General features: G+C 41.7%; 1 protein-coding gene and 1 long non-coding RNA gene across 2 annotated transcripts; one reads left to right on the top strand and one right to left on the bottom strand.

The window, feature by feature from the left end:
• Positions 1–670: 670 nt before the first annotated feature.
• Positions 671–5,806, bottom strand: dio1 (iodothyronine deiodinase 1). The gene is made up of 4 exons (XM_004067818.5): positions 3,985–5,806; positions 3,769–3,912; positions 2,260–2,459; positions 671–1,453 (listed from the first exon to the last, which is right to left on the bottom strand). The coding sequence occupies exons 1-4, from the start codon at positions 4,361–4,363 to the stop codon at positions 1,388–1,390; spliced, it is 789 nt and encodes a 262-aa protein (XP_004067866.2). The 5' UTR covers positions 4,364–5,806; the 3' UTR covers positions 671–1,387.
• LOC144991855 (uncharacterized) lies at positions 4,731–13,433 on the top strand. The gene is made up of 3 exons (XR_013655512.1): positions 4,731–4,829; positions 5,634–5,743; positions 13,296–13,433. It is a non-coding gene; the product is annotated as an uncharacterized LOC144991855 (long non-coding RNA).
• Positions 13,434–13,498: the final 65 nt, after the last annotated feature.

Raw genomic sequence — 13,498 nt, 5'->3', positions numbered from 1 at the left:
GCGGTCTACGCCGACTAAAGGAAATCCTGGAGCACGAAGGCACCTTTATGACGGAGGAAACGCTTCTCAGTTTTCCGTCTCATCAAGCTTCCATACGCGAGTTCAACCCGAGAAGGAATTCACTGATCGCCGCCGTCACTCCTGCCTCCAATCAGCTGAAAGACATTAGATCTAAATTTGAGTTTTTTTTCTTCTTTTTCTGTTGAAAGGAAAAAAATTGACTTCTAGCAAACATCAGGCTTATCCTTACCATAGAATAGATTCTACAGAATTTGTAATCATTTATTTAATGTATTGATGATGTAGACCTCAGATTCCTGATTTATTTACAGACGCCTGACGTGCTCCTTGCTCAGCTCCAGGAAAATCCAATCGGATCAATATAATGAGAATTTAACAAAAGTTCAAGGAACTGATTGGAGAAAAAGTTTTTTTAAAAATGACATAACATTTGCAAGTATTTTTCCTAAATGATCCCACAGCGCCCTCTTGTGGCGAGGACTAAAGCTGAACGTTTCTGAGCTGAAGGAAATGGATCAGCTTCTGGTCTGGATCCAAAGCTCTCCAGCCATAGAACCACAGCAGAAGCTTCAGAAAACATCTGGTTTTACTGCCTTCAACAGACTTTAGATTCTTTTTTTTGGTGTTTGTCAGATACATTGAGTAAAAGTTTCAGTAGATGAAGCTCTTTATTGCTCAAATGACAAAGATGACAGAGATGATGATACAACACAAACTGGAGGATGGCTGTAAATGTTCTGATCAGAACTGAAGATTTTCCAAAAACCCAGAGAACTTTGACAAAAACATTTCTTCTACAATAAAAGCGGAACATTAAAGCCCTCAAATCAGAAAAGGTGGGTCATTTTTTATAAACACTGATGTTGAAACTTGTCCTTAGATAAAACGGTTAAGGATTAACTTGGATTAGGATCAAGAAATGGGAACATCATGTCCTGCAGCAATAAGGACTTTAAACCAGTTTTATAAAAAGAAAGGGCCCTTTAGTGTAAACTAGGAACTGAGGGAAAATCTTCATCCTCCTAAACGTGATCTTCGTTTCATTGGATATTAGTTTTCCTGGATTTAGACTTTATGTAAAAGCTGCTTTTAGAGGAACGGAGTTACCGTAAATGATAAATCTGTCTTCGACACCCTGGAGACCTAACTTCCATCGACCTGAGTGAACCGTCTGTTCCTCTACATCCAGCTGCAGAGACCCGGGGGGGTTTAACCTGCAACCTTCATCCAGAAACGTTCGGCCCAAACAGTTTGAAAGCAGGCAGGACTTCGGAGGTCATGTGAGACTGTTGAAGCACCAACACCTACAGCAGCGTTCCATCACAAAAGCTTCAGGAAATCTTTGTCATCTGGAGGCAAAATGTTCTTACTGGAGCTTCTCCAGGACGGAGCGAACCTCTTGAGGACTGTAGCCCCACGGCCCAATCCCGCCCTGAGGACACAAAGGAAGCTTTACTTTCAGCCCAGTTCTATACATTCCTGCCTTTTTCACACAAACAACACTTTTCCCTCCGTGACTCGGTTTTCTCCTCAGCAGATGGAAAGATACAGACTTGGTGAAGTTCCTTCATACCTCATGTTTAGGGTTGAAGGTTAGTGGAGATTGTTTTCTGTCTAAACCTCACAGAATTCAATCGTCTGGATAAATAAATAAAAAAGCAAAAGGTGTTTAAATACGACGTTTGAAAAGAGAAAGATGGAAACTCAGGCGTGGAAACTAAGAAGTTTTGCTCCAATGGTCAAAGAATTCTACTCCTGGTTTGATGAATCCTGGGTTGAGAGATCTGCAGATACTCAGGGTCTGTGCTCAGCAGAACACCTGACCTCAGGTACGGGGTGAGTGGGTTTTAAAGACCCACTCCGATCTCAGTGGTCTGTAACCAAAAACCTGTGTGGTTTTCTAGGACATAGTTTCTGAGGGGGGCAGGAGTTCATCAGAAATTCCTGTCACCTTGTGACCCGCCCAACATATCTTCTACATCGAATACGATCTTTTTCAAACAGCATTTCTTCGTCTGCTATTGATTCACAACAATTTGTGAATCAAATAAAGACATACTCGTAGATGAAAGTTTATGCTTAGTTTTCTTTACATTTGTCATTCATAATCAGATGATGCAAGACCAACATTTTCTTCTGCGCGGCTCTTTGAACGGAGGATGTCCAGTTTTCGTCCTTCAGGCTCTAGAGTTCTGTGTTTAAGCGGCTGTGAGAGTCTGAGCACATCCGATGCCTCACCTTATACACCACCTTCCCCGCCTGCAGCACGTACAGCCTCTCGGGGTGGCTGCCGTAATGGATGGCCGCGGCGTTGCTCATTTCATCAACGACCACGGGGCACAGCGGGTCGCTCTGGACCAGGATCCGGGCTGCAGACAGCCTCTCCTCCAGGCTCTGGTGCTGATTGATGTCATAGTTGTTGCCGAAGGCCCAGCCATCTTAAAGACAAACAGAGGTTTATGTTTTTGTTGTCATTATTTGAGTTTTTATCATTTTCACAGGAACAACGCGCATTAAGACGCCAATCCAACAGTTAACTAAAAGGCGTTTTTTTCATCTGTTCTGCCTTGACAGCTGGTAAATGTGTCCCCCTTAAAAACAAAGTCAAATTAAAGCTGCGAGCGGCGTTGTGTCAGGCTCAGTCCCCGCCCCCTTTTTACCAGCCTCTACACACCTCTGCCACCCTGGTCAATGCAAATTAATGAAAAGTAGAAAAAAAAAGACATTTCTTTTTGTTTCATATCCATTGCAACCATTTTATTTTTGGTCGCCCGGGTAAGCTCCATTTATTGTTTTATTAATTTTCAAAATGCAAATAAAAACTCAAAAGATTCAATTTGTTTGTTTGGATGTTTTAAGAAGAATTGGTGCTTTTATTCTCGCATGTTTTTTCATCTTTGCATCAAACTTAATTTATTTGTTTTTAACTTTATTGAACAGCACACAAAGGTACAAATCACACCAGCAGGTCGACTGTCAGAAAGCAACAACCAATGTTATCTTAAAAAAAACAGAATCCATTGAGTATATAAAAAGGTAACAGCAACATCGTTAAGCAAAAAGGAAATTTTACAAGTAAGAAATAAAGATAACAAAAACAAATAATAAATAACATATTAACAAAACTTTTCTCAAGATCAGGATTAATCATCAAGCAAAAAAGCACATCTTGTTCCAGGGTTACATGCCATGGATGAACAAATCTTTTTACATTGATAAATGATTGATAGATAAATCCAGTGAATTTGGTTGTCGTTTTTTTTTAATCTGCATGTATGTCAAATTTAGATTGGAAAAGTAACAATTTAAAACTATATTCTATCTTCTTATCATCAGAGTTAAAATATGTGAGAATCTGTTGGAAAATTAAAATTATGTTCATGTTTGGTTCGATGCTTATAAATCGTTTTAATTGGATCCAGAATTCAAGGGAGAATTTACAAAAAGCTGAAAAACTGATTCAGGAAATCAGTTTAAAAAACTACAGAATTTTAATTTAAATTTATTTGTGGGGTAAATGTTGTGTAGAAATATTTTTTTCTTTCATTTTGGTACTTATACAAAATGCTTTTTATCATTTAGGATTGTTGCAATCAATTTCTACTTAAGGTTTTTATTTTATTACATATTATACCATTTAAAGAAAAATCATATTCAGGTATTCAATAAGAACAAATCGCAAATATCAAATACATTTCTCCTTCAGGTGTTATGATTCTGTTGTTGATTGATGTCATTTCTGCTCACCTGAGGAATGCGCCTCTGCGATGTAGATGACCAGAAAGTCCGCCACGTCCCGGAAGTCCGCGACGAGCCGCTTGAACTGGTCCAGTGTGAACATGAAGGGGGGTCAGGAGCAGCTCCCGAAGCTGAGCACCAGCGGCCTGCCACCTACACAGAGGGAACAGGGTAACGAGGGATCAGGGGGTCGAACCCCCAGCGGTTCGCTCGCTCCACACGCACCTTTCATGAATCTGAGGATGCTGGTCCTCTCCGTCTCCATGGTGATCACAGGTGAGTCCGGGGCGACCCCACCCACAAAGGCTTTCTGTCTGATTGAGCGGCAGATGTTGGTGACGGCTTCTTTGATGAAGGCTGCAGTCAGGAAGGTGGGACCCCAGTCCTCGTACCGGAACCGGGGATTGTAGGTCATGGTGCTCTTCTCACCCATTTTGAGCTGCAGCTTCCTGACTAAGGCAGGTGAGATGAGGTGCAGGACCCTCAGGGTGACGTTGAGCGTCAGCAGGAAACAGAGCATACCTGCCGCCCGCAGGCAAACCCCCAGGTGCTGCAGAACCCGCCATGACTTCTCACGGAGCCCCATTTCTGTCTCCAGCAGCATGCCTTCTGAACACAGCTGTTATAGGCTGGGAAACCCCGCCCACCTCATACCGACTAGTGTTGCCTTTAAGGTTACTTTAAATGCTTGGATTTTTAAACACCGAACCTTAAACTGTCCGTTGTCGTGTTAAGCAGGAAGATATTGTGTGTTTTTTAATTACCAATTCAGGGATCACGAGTGGAAACTTTGAACGAACACATTTCTAAATATAACATAACAGTTGGTTCAATCAGCGGCAGAAGCAGGAAAACGGACATGACCGTATTTGGAATTCCGGGTTTCCGCCCGCCGCGCGCCTTTGACCACGAGTCTGGTTATGTAATATCAGCTGCGGCCACTCAGGAGATTGTGACTTTAGAAAACAAACAGAAACGTGAGTGTAACGCTTGTTTAGAAGGTTCTGGTTCGGGTCAAGTTCTTTCAGGGTCTGCTGCTCCAAAATCCCCCCACGCCACGCCACCCCCAGGTATTCCTTTAAACTTGATGCGCGGGAAAAAGAAAGAGCGGCTGCTTTTGTAACACCTTACATCGCTGAGCGTGTCAGGACTTTTAGCGGAGGCCCGACAGGAAATTTGTACTTTTTCTATTTTGTTTTCCTGTCAGTCTTTATTTTAGTTTCAACAAATAAAAACGTCTCATATTTAAGACAAAGATGTGAACATAAAGTGTTTTAGGAGGAAAATATGAAAATTCCCCCACGAATGATTCACTGTCAATCATTGATCAATAATTGAAATTATCTTTATTTGCTTGACTGCAGGGGGATCCATGACTCCAATCAATCATTTCCCTGCTTAAGAGAATAATCAGGGAATAACTCTAACCCATATTTGAAGAGTTCTGCATGGTAATCATGTTTCCATGTTTGAGTTCATAAAATCATCTCAGAGGAAGTCTCTGCTTCATCTCCCGCAGTGAAAGCTTCGTCTGAATCTAACACCCGTGTTTCCATCTCTGACAGAGTTTGAAGCCAATGTATGGTGTCAATTCAGCGCCTAAAGTATTCTGCATCAAAACCGTAAAACCGCGAATCAAAACGCTAAATGCATAAATTGAGAACCAAGACCCACAATTTGCAACCAAAAGCTATAACCCAAAGCACAATCATATTTCTCAGGTGCCGATTTGTTTTCTCCTCATTCTGAAATCGTCATTTCTAGTTGCGGTTTCATTTTAAAATTGTTTTTTTAAATTCACACTTTTATTTTTTTGAGGTGTGCTTTTATTTTTTTCGGTTTTGATTCTAAAACCTGTCGACACGTAAAAACAGTGTCAACTCAGTCAAGGGGAGGGGAGGCGGGACATCTCCAACATCCAGAAGCTCATTGGCTACGGATTGACGCCGAGTCTTACGTCAACATACCAATTTTGAAGTTACCGGTAAGTTTTTCATGTTTTTCAATTATTTTACTATATTAAACGATCAAACGTGCACTTTATGTAACCGGAGGACGCCAGCACAGTCAGATGAGCTCCACCAGTAGCTGCTAGTGAAAAAAGATGTTACAAAAGTAAGATGTTGCATGAAAAACTATCGCCATAAACAATGTTCTCCAGTGTTAGCCATGCTAGCTAGCTCAATGCTAGCAGGTTTCCGGCTCATTTCATGACTTTTACGGATTAAACAAAGTCCATTTTTTACGACAATGTCAGGATCGGTCATGTCAAACCTGGGAATAATTACCCGTGAATTGTCACTAGGATTAATCAAATATTATTCAGCACATTTCCTTGTGGGATTCCATTATCCACTACGTATCTATTAGAAAAAGACTTTCCTATCCTAACTTGAACATATGCATTAAATAAAAACCCCTTAATCCAATTATAAATTCTTCCATGATGTCCTAACCTACCTAATTTTATCAATAAACCCTCTTTCCAGACCGTATCATAGGCCTTTTCTATATAAAAAAATACTGCCACCAAAAATTCTTTATCTACTTGGGCTTTCCTAATGTCTGCTTCTAGGCAGACTACAGGGTCCATTGTCCCTCGAACTTTCCTAAAACAATTCTGATATTGGGACAAAACATTTTTACTTTCCAGGTTATAATACAATCTCTCATTTATCATTCTTTCCATTATTTTACCAACATGTGATGTGAGTGCTATGGGCCTGTAATTTTCTGGGCTGCCCAGATCTTTCCCAGGTTTTAATATAGGAATTATCACAGCCTCTTTCCAATTAGTCGGCAATTTACCTTCACACCAGATTCTATTACATGTCCAATAATTTCAACTTCATTTTCCTACCTAAATGCTTTAGCATAACATAACTTATGCCATCCCTACCTGGTAATGTAATTCTAGATTCATGCTAGATCCAATTCGAAGTAGGTAAACGGAGCATCCATAGCTGTCAAAAAAGTGTTTCCATCAAATTCCTTTTAGTGCCGTTCCCTAATTTCATCTCACTTCCCTTTCCTATATCCCAACAAATTTTCTTACTCTGACTTCTCACAAAGGTTTTAACCAACATTTCAGTTTTATCCATATCTGATATCACCAGCTCATCACCCATCTTTAATACTGGATATTGTAACTCCCTTCTTCTACCCTTCATTTTACTAATCATTCCCCAAACCGTACTAACCGGAGTTGTTCGACCAATTGTATCACAAAAACCCCTCCAGTACTCCCTTTTCTCCTTTTAAATAATCTTTCTCGCCTGTGCACAAAGTCTCTAACAGTTCAACAGATTCTTATATGAGTCTGTTTTAAGAGTTTCAAACCCTTATTCCTATTTTAAATCTTGCAGTCTTCAGTCCACCATGGAATATTTCTCCTTGTCATAGTTGCTTTACTTCTTGGAATTGTCTTTTTCGGCCGCTGAAATTTTTACATTTCTAATATTCTTTTCCATTTCTTCAGCAGTACTCTCCATTCTAATGTTTGAATATTCCTCCTCGCACATATAAGTAAATTCATCCCATTTTGCTTTATGAAAAAGCCATCTTCCTTCCCTTTCATTAATTGATGGTTCCCCATCTCCACCAACCCTAGAGAAAACCAGATAATGGTCTCTCCCTATTGTGCTGTTGTTTACCTCCCACTCACAACACGCTGCCAAGACATTTGAAACAAAAGTGAGATCTAGTGCTGACATGTTCCCTGTTCGAACATCTATTCTTGTTTCTCTCCCATCATTGAGACACACCAAGTGTAATTCATCCATCAGATCCTCCAATACCTCACCATTATTAGCATCTGTCACCTTCCCCCCCATAATGTGCTATGTGCATTAAAATTCCCACAAACAATGATATGCCCATTGTCCAGATGAATAATTGATTTAAGAAGACCGAGATCTAACTTTTTGCATGGATTATAGTAATTAATAATATACAATCTCCCCAGACCAATATAAATTTCAATGCCAATAAATTATTCTTGTGTTCCTATTTTAATCACCCTGTAATTGAAATTAATAAAGGTGGCACAACCACCTCCCCGCCATCTACTCTATCACATCGGATTCCTGTATATCGGGAAATTCTAAAATCTAAATTTGGCCTTAACCACGTCTCTTGAATAAATGTAATATCTGGTTTTTGATCCAAGTCATCTATACACTTTAAAAATTCCTGTCAATTTGGCAATAAGCTCCTTGCATTCAATTGTAATATAAGAACCATTTACTATCCCACACTTCCCACCTCTTGACTAGACTAGGCACTTAGGTTGTTCTGAACCTCTTCCCATGTTAAATGGTGTATACTTATACTTAAATGGTAAATGGCGTATACTTATACAGCGCTTTCTACCCTCTTTCGAAGACCCGAATCGCTTTACAGTCACAGTCCCATTCACCCATCCACACACACATTCACACAGACATTCACACACTGATGGCAACTCCGCTGCCGAACACTGGTGCCAACCTCCCACCAGAAGCAAGGTGGGGTTCAGTGACTTGCCCAAGGACACTTCTACACATGGGCGTGCAAGGCGGGAATCGAACCTGCAATCTTACGATCATGGGTCTACCGCCCTACTGCTGCACCACGGCCCCCCACGGCCGCTAACTCATTAATGTCCAAATGGTTCACTGCCACTTTCACAATGATTTGTATTCTTTCCGTTTTCGACTTATTTTCCATTGTTGCATTTATAACTCCAGCAACAAACGTGACCAGTTTCTCTAAATCTAACCAAACTCTCCCCTCAACATTCCTGTCCTGTGTACTATATGACACCTCGTGTACGACTCCTGTCTGTCTATCAGAACCTCTACCAACCATTTTGACTGAATGTGCATATGAAATTCAATGTAGTACTCTTGTTTTTGAGTATGGACTTCTCTTCTCATGACCTGACAGCCTGCATACACAGCACTATGATCCCCCCACAGTTACAACACTTTGGTTTAAACTTGTTACCACAGGACTTATAGCTTGATCTTCTCCACGCCTGGGACACCTCTGCTTGCCTTTACATACAGCAGCAGTGTGTCCAAATCTCTGGCAGTGAAACATCTAACAGGTTTAGGAATGTATTCCCTCACAGTGTATGACACGTATCCCAGGTACACTCTATCCAGCAGGCTCCTTCCCATAATTTCCAACATTATACTCTCAGAATCCCTCCTCACACCATCCCGAAAAACACTGAATCTCCTTGCTTCTCTTATTTCTGCCCCTCGTAGGTTAGCTTTGAGTTCTGTAATGGACATCTCCACGAGTATGCCCCAAATCACTCCTTTCGGCCCCTGACCTCCCAGTCCTACCTTGCTCATACTAACAACTTTATGTTTCCCCACTTCTCTCATTTTACAGGCCCTGTCCCTTTGCTCCTCAATTCTACAAACAATCAACAGGTTCCCATCTCTCAAGACTTTAGCGAGTTTAATATCCCCCACTTGATTCTTCAGGATAGTCATCAGTTTTATCGGGCTCGAAGAACACAACCCTTGTCCTTCAGAAAATCTCAGGATGACTTTATAGCTATCCCCTCCCTCTTCATCACTGTCAGTCGGGCAGTGGCGGTTCTACCCTGAATTACTCCCCGGGCGAGACCCTCCTCTGCCCCCCCCCCCCCCCCCCCCCAATAGAGTCACTTTGTCCATTTATTGTAACTGAAAATACAGTTAGGAAATATTTAATCAAACACAAATAATCTGAAATAAATATTATAAACTACAAATCACACTAATAATACACTAGAATAAATGTAACTGCAGCACTAAGAACAGAAACACTAACTAAAATCTAACCTTTGTGGCCTTCCTGATGCAAGCTTGTCAATAACGTCATCATATGAAATCTGCTCCCCCCCTGAATGATTGATACTAACAACAGCAGGTTAGTGAGTTGCTCCTGAGACATTGGTGATCTCAGGTATGACTTGATCAACTGGAGTTTTGAAAAGCTAACAGCAGCAGCAGCATCAGCAGCAGCATGCTACCATCACAGCTTATTTAACATTATGAACTAATATACAACAATAAAACACAACAAAAACTTTGTGTTACAGCAGAGCAGACAGACACACGAATCATTACTAATGTTACAAGTTAAGGCAGAGCAAACATTTAAGAATAAATATCGTAAAAATGACGTTATTTGCAATATTTGGGCCTACTTCAGTTTTGATCATGATAGACCAAACGAGAGATTTTTCCTCTGCAACGTTGTTGTTGTTGTAGGGCAGGTAGCATTCAAATTTAGAAAACGTACATCTAGCTATGCGATATTACCCTTTTCTTTGTCTCTTTTCTCCTCTTCTTGTCTTTTCTTTCTAAATTGGGCACCAGCTTTGACCTTTTTTCTCCATATTTCAGATGTTTCTGCATTTAGCATAAATGTCCTGACATAGGTATCAAGTCTGTCGACTAAACCAACTGTCATCTAAGTGAAGAATTTTTTTTGTTTTCCCATTTTTTATTTGGGCATTTCACACAAAAATAACCAAAAAAGCATGATTGTTTTTATACCTTTTTTATACCCGCAGCCCCCCCCCTCCCCCGTTCGTCAAACATTTCCAGCAGGAGCGCGTGCAGCTGCACCCAGGGGCGCCAATTCGCTACATGGCGGCGCAATTTTTATTTTTACTTTTTCATCAAGCACTGAGCCGCGGCCCGCGACCGTTGCCCCCCTGGAAGAAGATCCAGCCAGGTTTTGCGCATGCGTTTTGCGCTCCGTGCTCACCTCTCAGCCTGCACCCTTCACCCCGCGCCCCCTCCCTTCTCCTTCTTCACCCCGCGCCCCCTCCCTTCTCCTTCTCACACAAATTTGCGTCTACTTCTCAAAGACAAGAGGGAGCGCAGCTGCGGGGCGGGGGCGCCGCCAGGTTTAAGGCTGTTACAAACTCTGTGATATAAGTAAACCAATAGTGGTGCATAAAGTATTTTACAAGAGCTGAGCCGCTGGCGCCGCCCCTCCGTCATTTTTCCGCCCCGGGCGATCGCCCGTATGGCCCGTGCCTAAAACCGCTACTGCAGTCGGGATTACCCGTCTTTGTTTTCTAGCATCAGCTCCATCAAAACTATTGCCCGTCTTTTCTCTCCCTGTTTCAATTCCAAAGCTCATCTCCATGCAATCCTCACTTTCACATCCCCTGTCGTCTTTCCACTCATTCCCAGTCACAACACAGCTGTGCCTACCCGCCGCTGATTTAGCGTCCAACCTCGATTTAGCCATGTCCCCTGGCTATTTTTCGAAGCGCCTTCTCGCGTCTTGCGTCACCCAGTCCCCCTCCACAGCTCACTGTGACCAATGAGTTATATCGCTAGAGGAGACATCACGTGATTCCTCATGGGAGGAGAGCACCACCATCTTGGTGAGGTCAAGTAACTGCTGCAGTGCAGGCATGTGAACACATTTTTTTTTACAAAATGTCAGTTCCTCCGGACCTTTTTCGTCTGCCTTGCCGGACTGCGTGGCCTCCCGGCCGTCCTCCAGACTCATCGTCTTGGCCTGGCTGGTGTGCCCAGCCCGACCTCCTAGGACTCTGTTGCCCGTCAAAGTTTGTCCCCCGGGCCCTCTCCTCCTTGGTGGACTTTTGGAACCTCGGTGCGTTTCCTTGAGGTGCGGGTACCGTCATGGTTTCGGTTTCTTTGTATTGATTTTTACTTTCCGTTTTGTTTTTGTCATGTTTGAGTTCAGTTTTATTTTGATAGGTTTCCTGTTTTGTCATGCTTTTGAGTTTTACTTCCCTGGTCCCAATCTGTTCTGATCATGTTCACCTGTGTCTTGTCAGTCCTTTTTGTATTTTAGTCTTGTCTCTGCCTTCCTCTTGTGCTGGTCCATTATCATCTCTTCCGTGACTGTCTGCTGCCATGTTTTCATGTCCCCGCAGTAAGCTTAGTTCTGTTTCCCTGCTCTGCAGCGCTTTTTGTTAAGTCAATAAACCCCTTGCCCTGGAACTGTGTGCCTCCCGTCTCTGCATTTTGGGTCCTTCACGTTCACCAACCCTCCCTACCTGACAATCCCAGATGGATCACTGTGGTTACCAACTAGTAATATAGTCTGGCTGTTCAAAAAATGTTGTGGAAACAGATTTTGATAAGACTGGCCAGACAGTTTGCTCAAAACCCTAGCATCATACCATCTGTGTTACACCAAATTGATCACTCACATGAATCAGTAGAGTATTTTTTAGGGTAAATATATTGTTGACTTTTGGACTTATTGTTGACTTATAATAATTTTATTATTATTATTATTATTAGGTATTGTGTTTTTATTATTTTATTATTATTATTTATTGACTTACTATTGAGTTATTATTATTATTGCCTTATTGTTGGGTTTTTCTAAATAATTTAAATCACATGTCAAAGAGGTCTAAAGCTTTTAAATGTTTAAAATTATTTTTTAAAAATGTTTTGTAATATCTTTTGATTGGTAAGAAAGCCTGCAACCTTTCATTTTTATTAAAGTTTGAGCTTTTAAGGCTGACTGTTTCTCTTATTTAACAACAACAAATTATATATATATATATATATATATATATATATATATATATATATATATATATATATATATATATATATATATATATATATATATATATATATATATGTCTCCTCTAGAGATAAAACTCATTGACTGGGATGTTACTCTCTGTTAGGTAAGTTAGGTCGATGTGGAGGAGAAGCGGTTCTACTCCGAGCTCTCTGGGTGACCGAGCTCCTCCCCTATATCTCTAAGGGAGCGCCCAGCCACCCTACGGAGGGAGCTCAATTAAGCTGCTTGTATCCGGGACCTCGTTTCTTCAGTCATAACCCAGAGCTCATGACTTTAGGTGAATATTGGAACAAAGATCATGAGAAGCATAATCAAGGACCCAGTTATTTTGCCCCGATTGGCATCACTGGGGCCCCACTCTTGAGCCAGGCCTGGGGTTGAGGCTCGCAGGCAAACACCTGGTGACCATGGCTCTCCCCAAAGACCCCAATCGGGCTCAGCCCAGAGGAACGACGTGAGACCACTCTCTTATGGGCCCAACACCCATAGGAGACTTCAAAAGGGGTCGGTGCAATGTGGTTTGGGTGGCAGTCAAAGGTGGGGGCCTCGGCGGCCTAAAACTTGGTCATGGAACTTGGCTATTCTGTTTTAGTGTTAATTTATTTCATATTCTATTCTATCATAAGGCAATTTGAAAGCTTTTTCATGCTACTCTGGATTTAGAATTAACCTTAAACATTGGTTTACACTGCCTCTCAGCACTGTTCATATTTTGCAGACTTAAGATCCACTAGGTGGCGCCGTGGATCCACTTTTCCACGGATTATCCTCAGATCAGGTCTTTTGGCGCTGATTGACCAATTTAACGCCAGATCCGGGATAACAGAACGATTTGGATCTGGTTGGTCTGCGCGTAAAAACATCAAATCTTTGTGTTTGCTTTTTTAACAGTTCAAAGGATTTTAGGTGAAGTAAAACGAAATTCTTTTTAAACATCTGAGTGTTTTGATTCGCTCCGATAGGACTCCCGCTCCTCCTGTGCGTCTCCGTGTTTTGGCTCATGATCCGTCCCGGATCTTCAGACACTAAAATCCAGCCTCCTTGGAGAAACCGGCGCTCAAAGCACAAACCGGAAAGATATCGGTAGAAACCTGAGCGCTCCGCCTGCCCAGCGGAAATCCATATTGGTGCAACAGCATCTGATCATAACTGCACCAGTTGCTGC

The sequence above is a fragment of the Oryzias latipes genome, chromosome 4 (assembly GCF_053564925.1).
Source record: "Oryzias latipes strain Hd-rR chromosome 4, Olatipes_Hd-rR_3.1".
In the NCBI taxonomy this organism is placed as follows: Eukaryota; Metazoa; Chordata; class Actinopteri; order Beloniformes; family Adrianichthyidae; genus Oryzias; species Oryzias latipes.
This window is presented reverse-complemented; position numbering and strand designations above follow the sequence as displayed.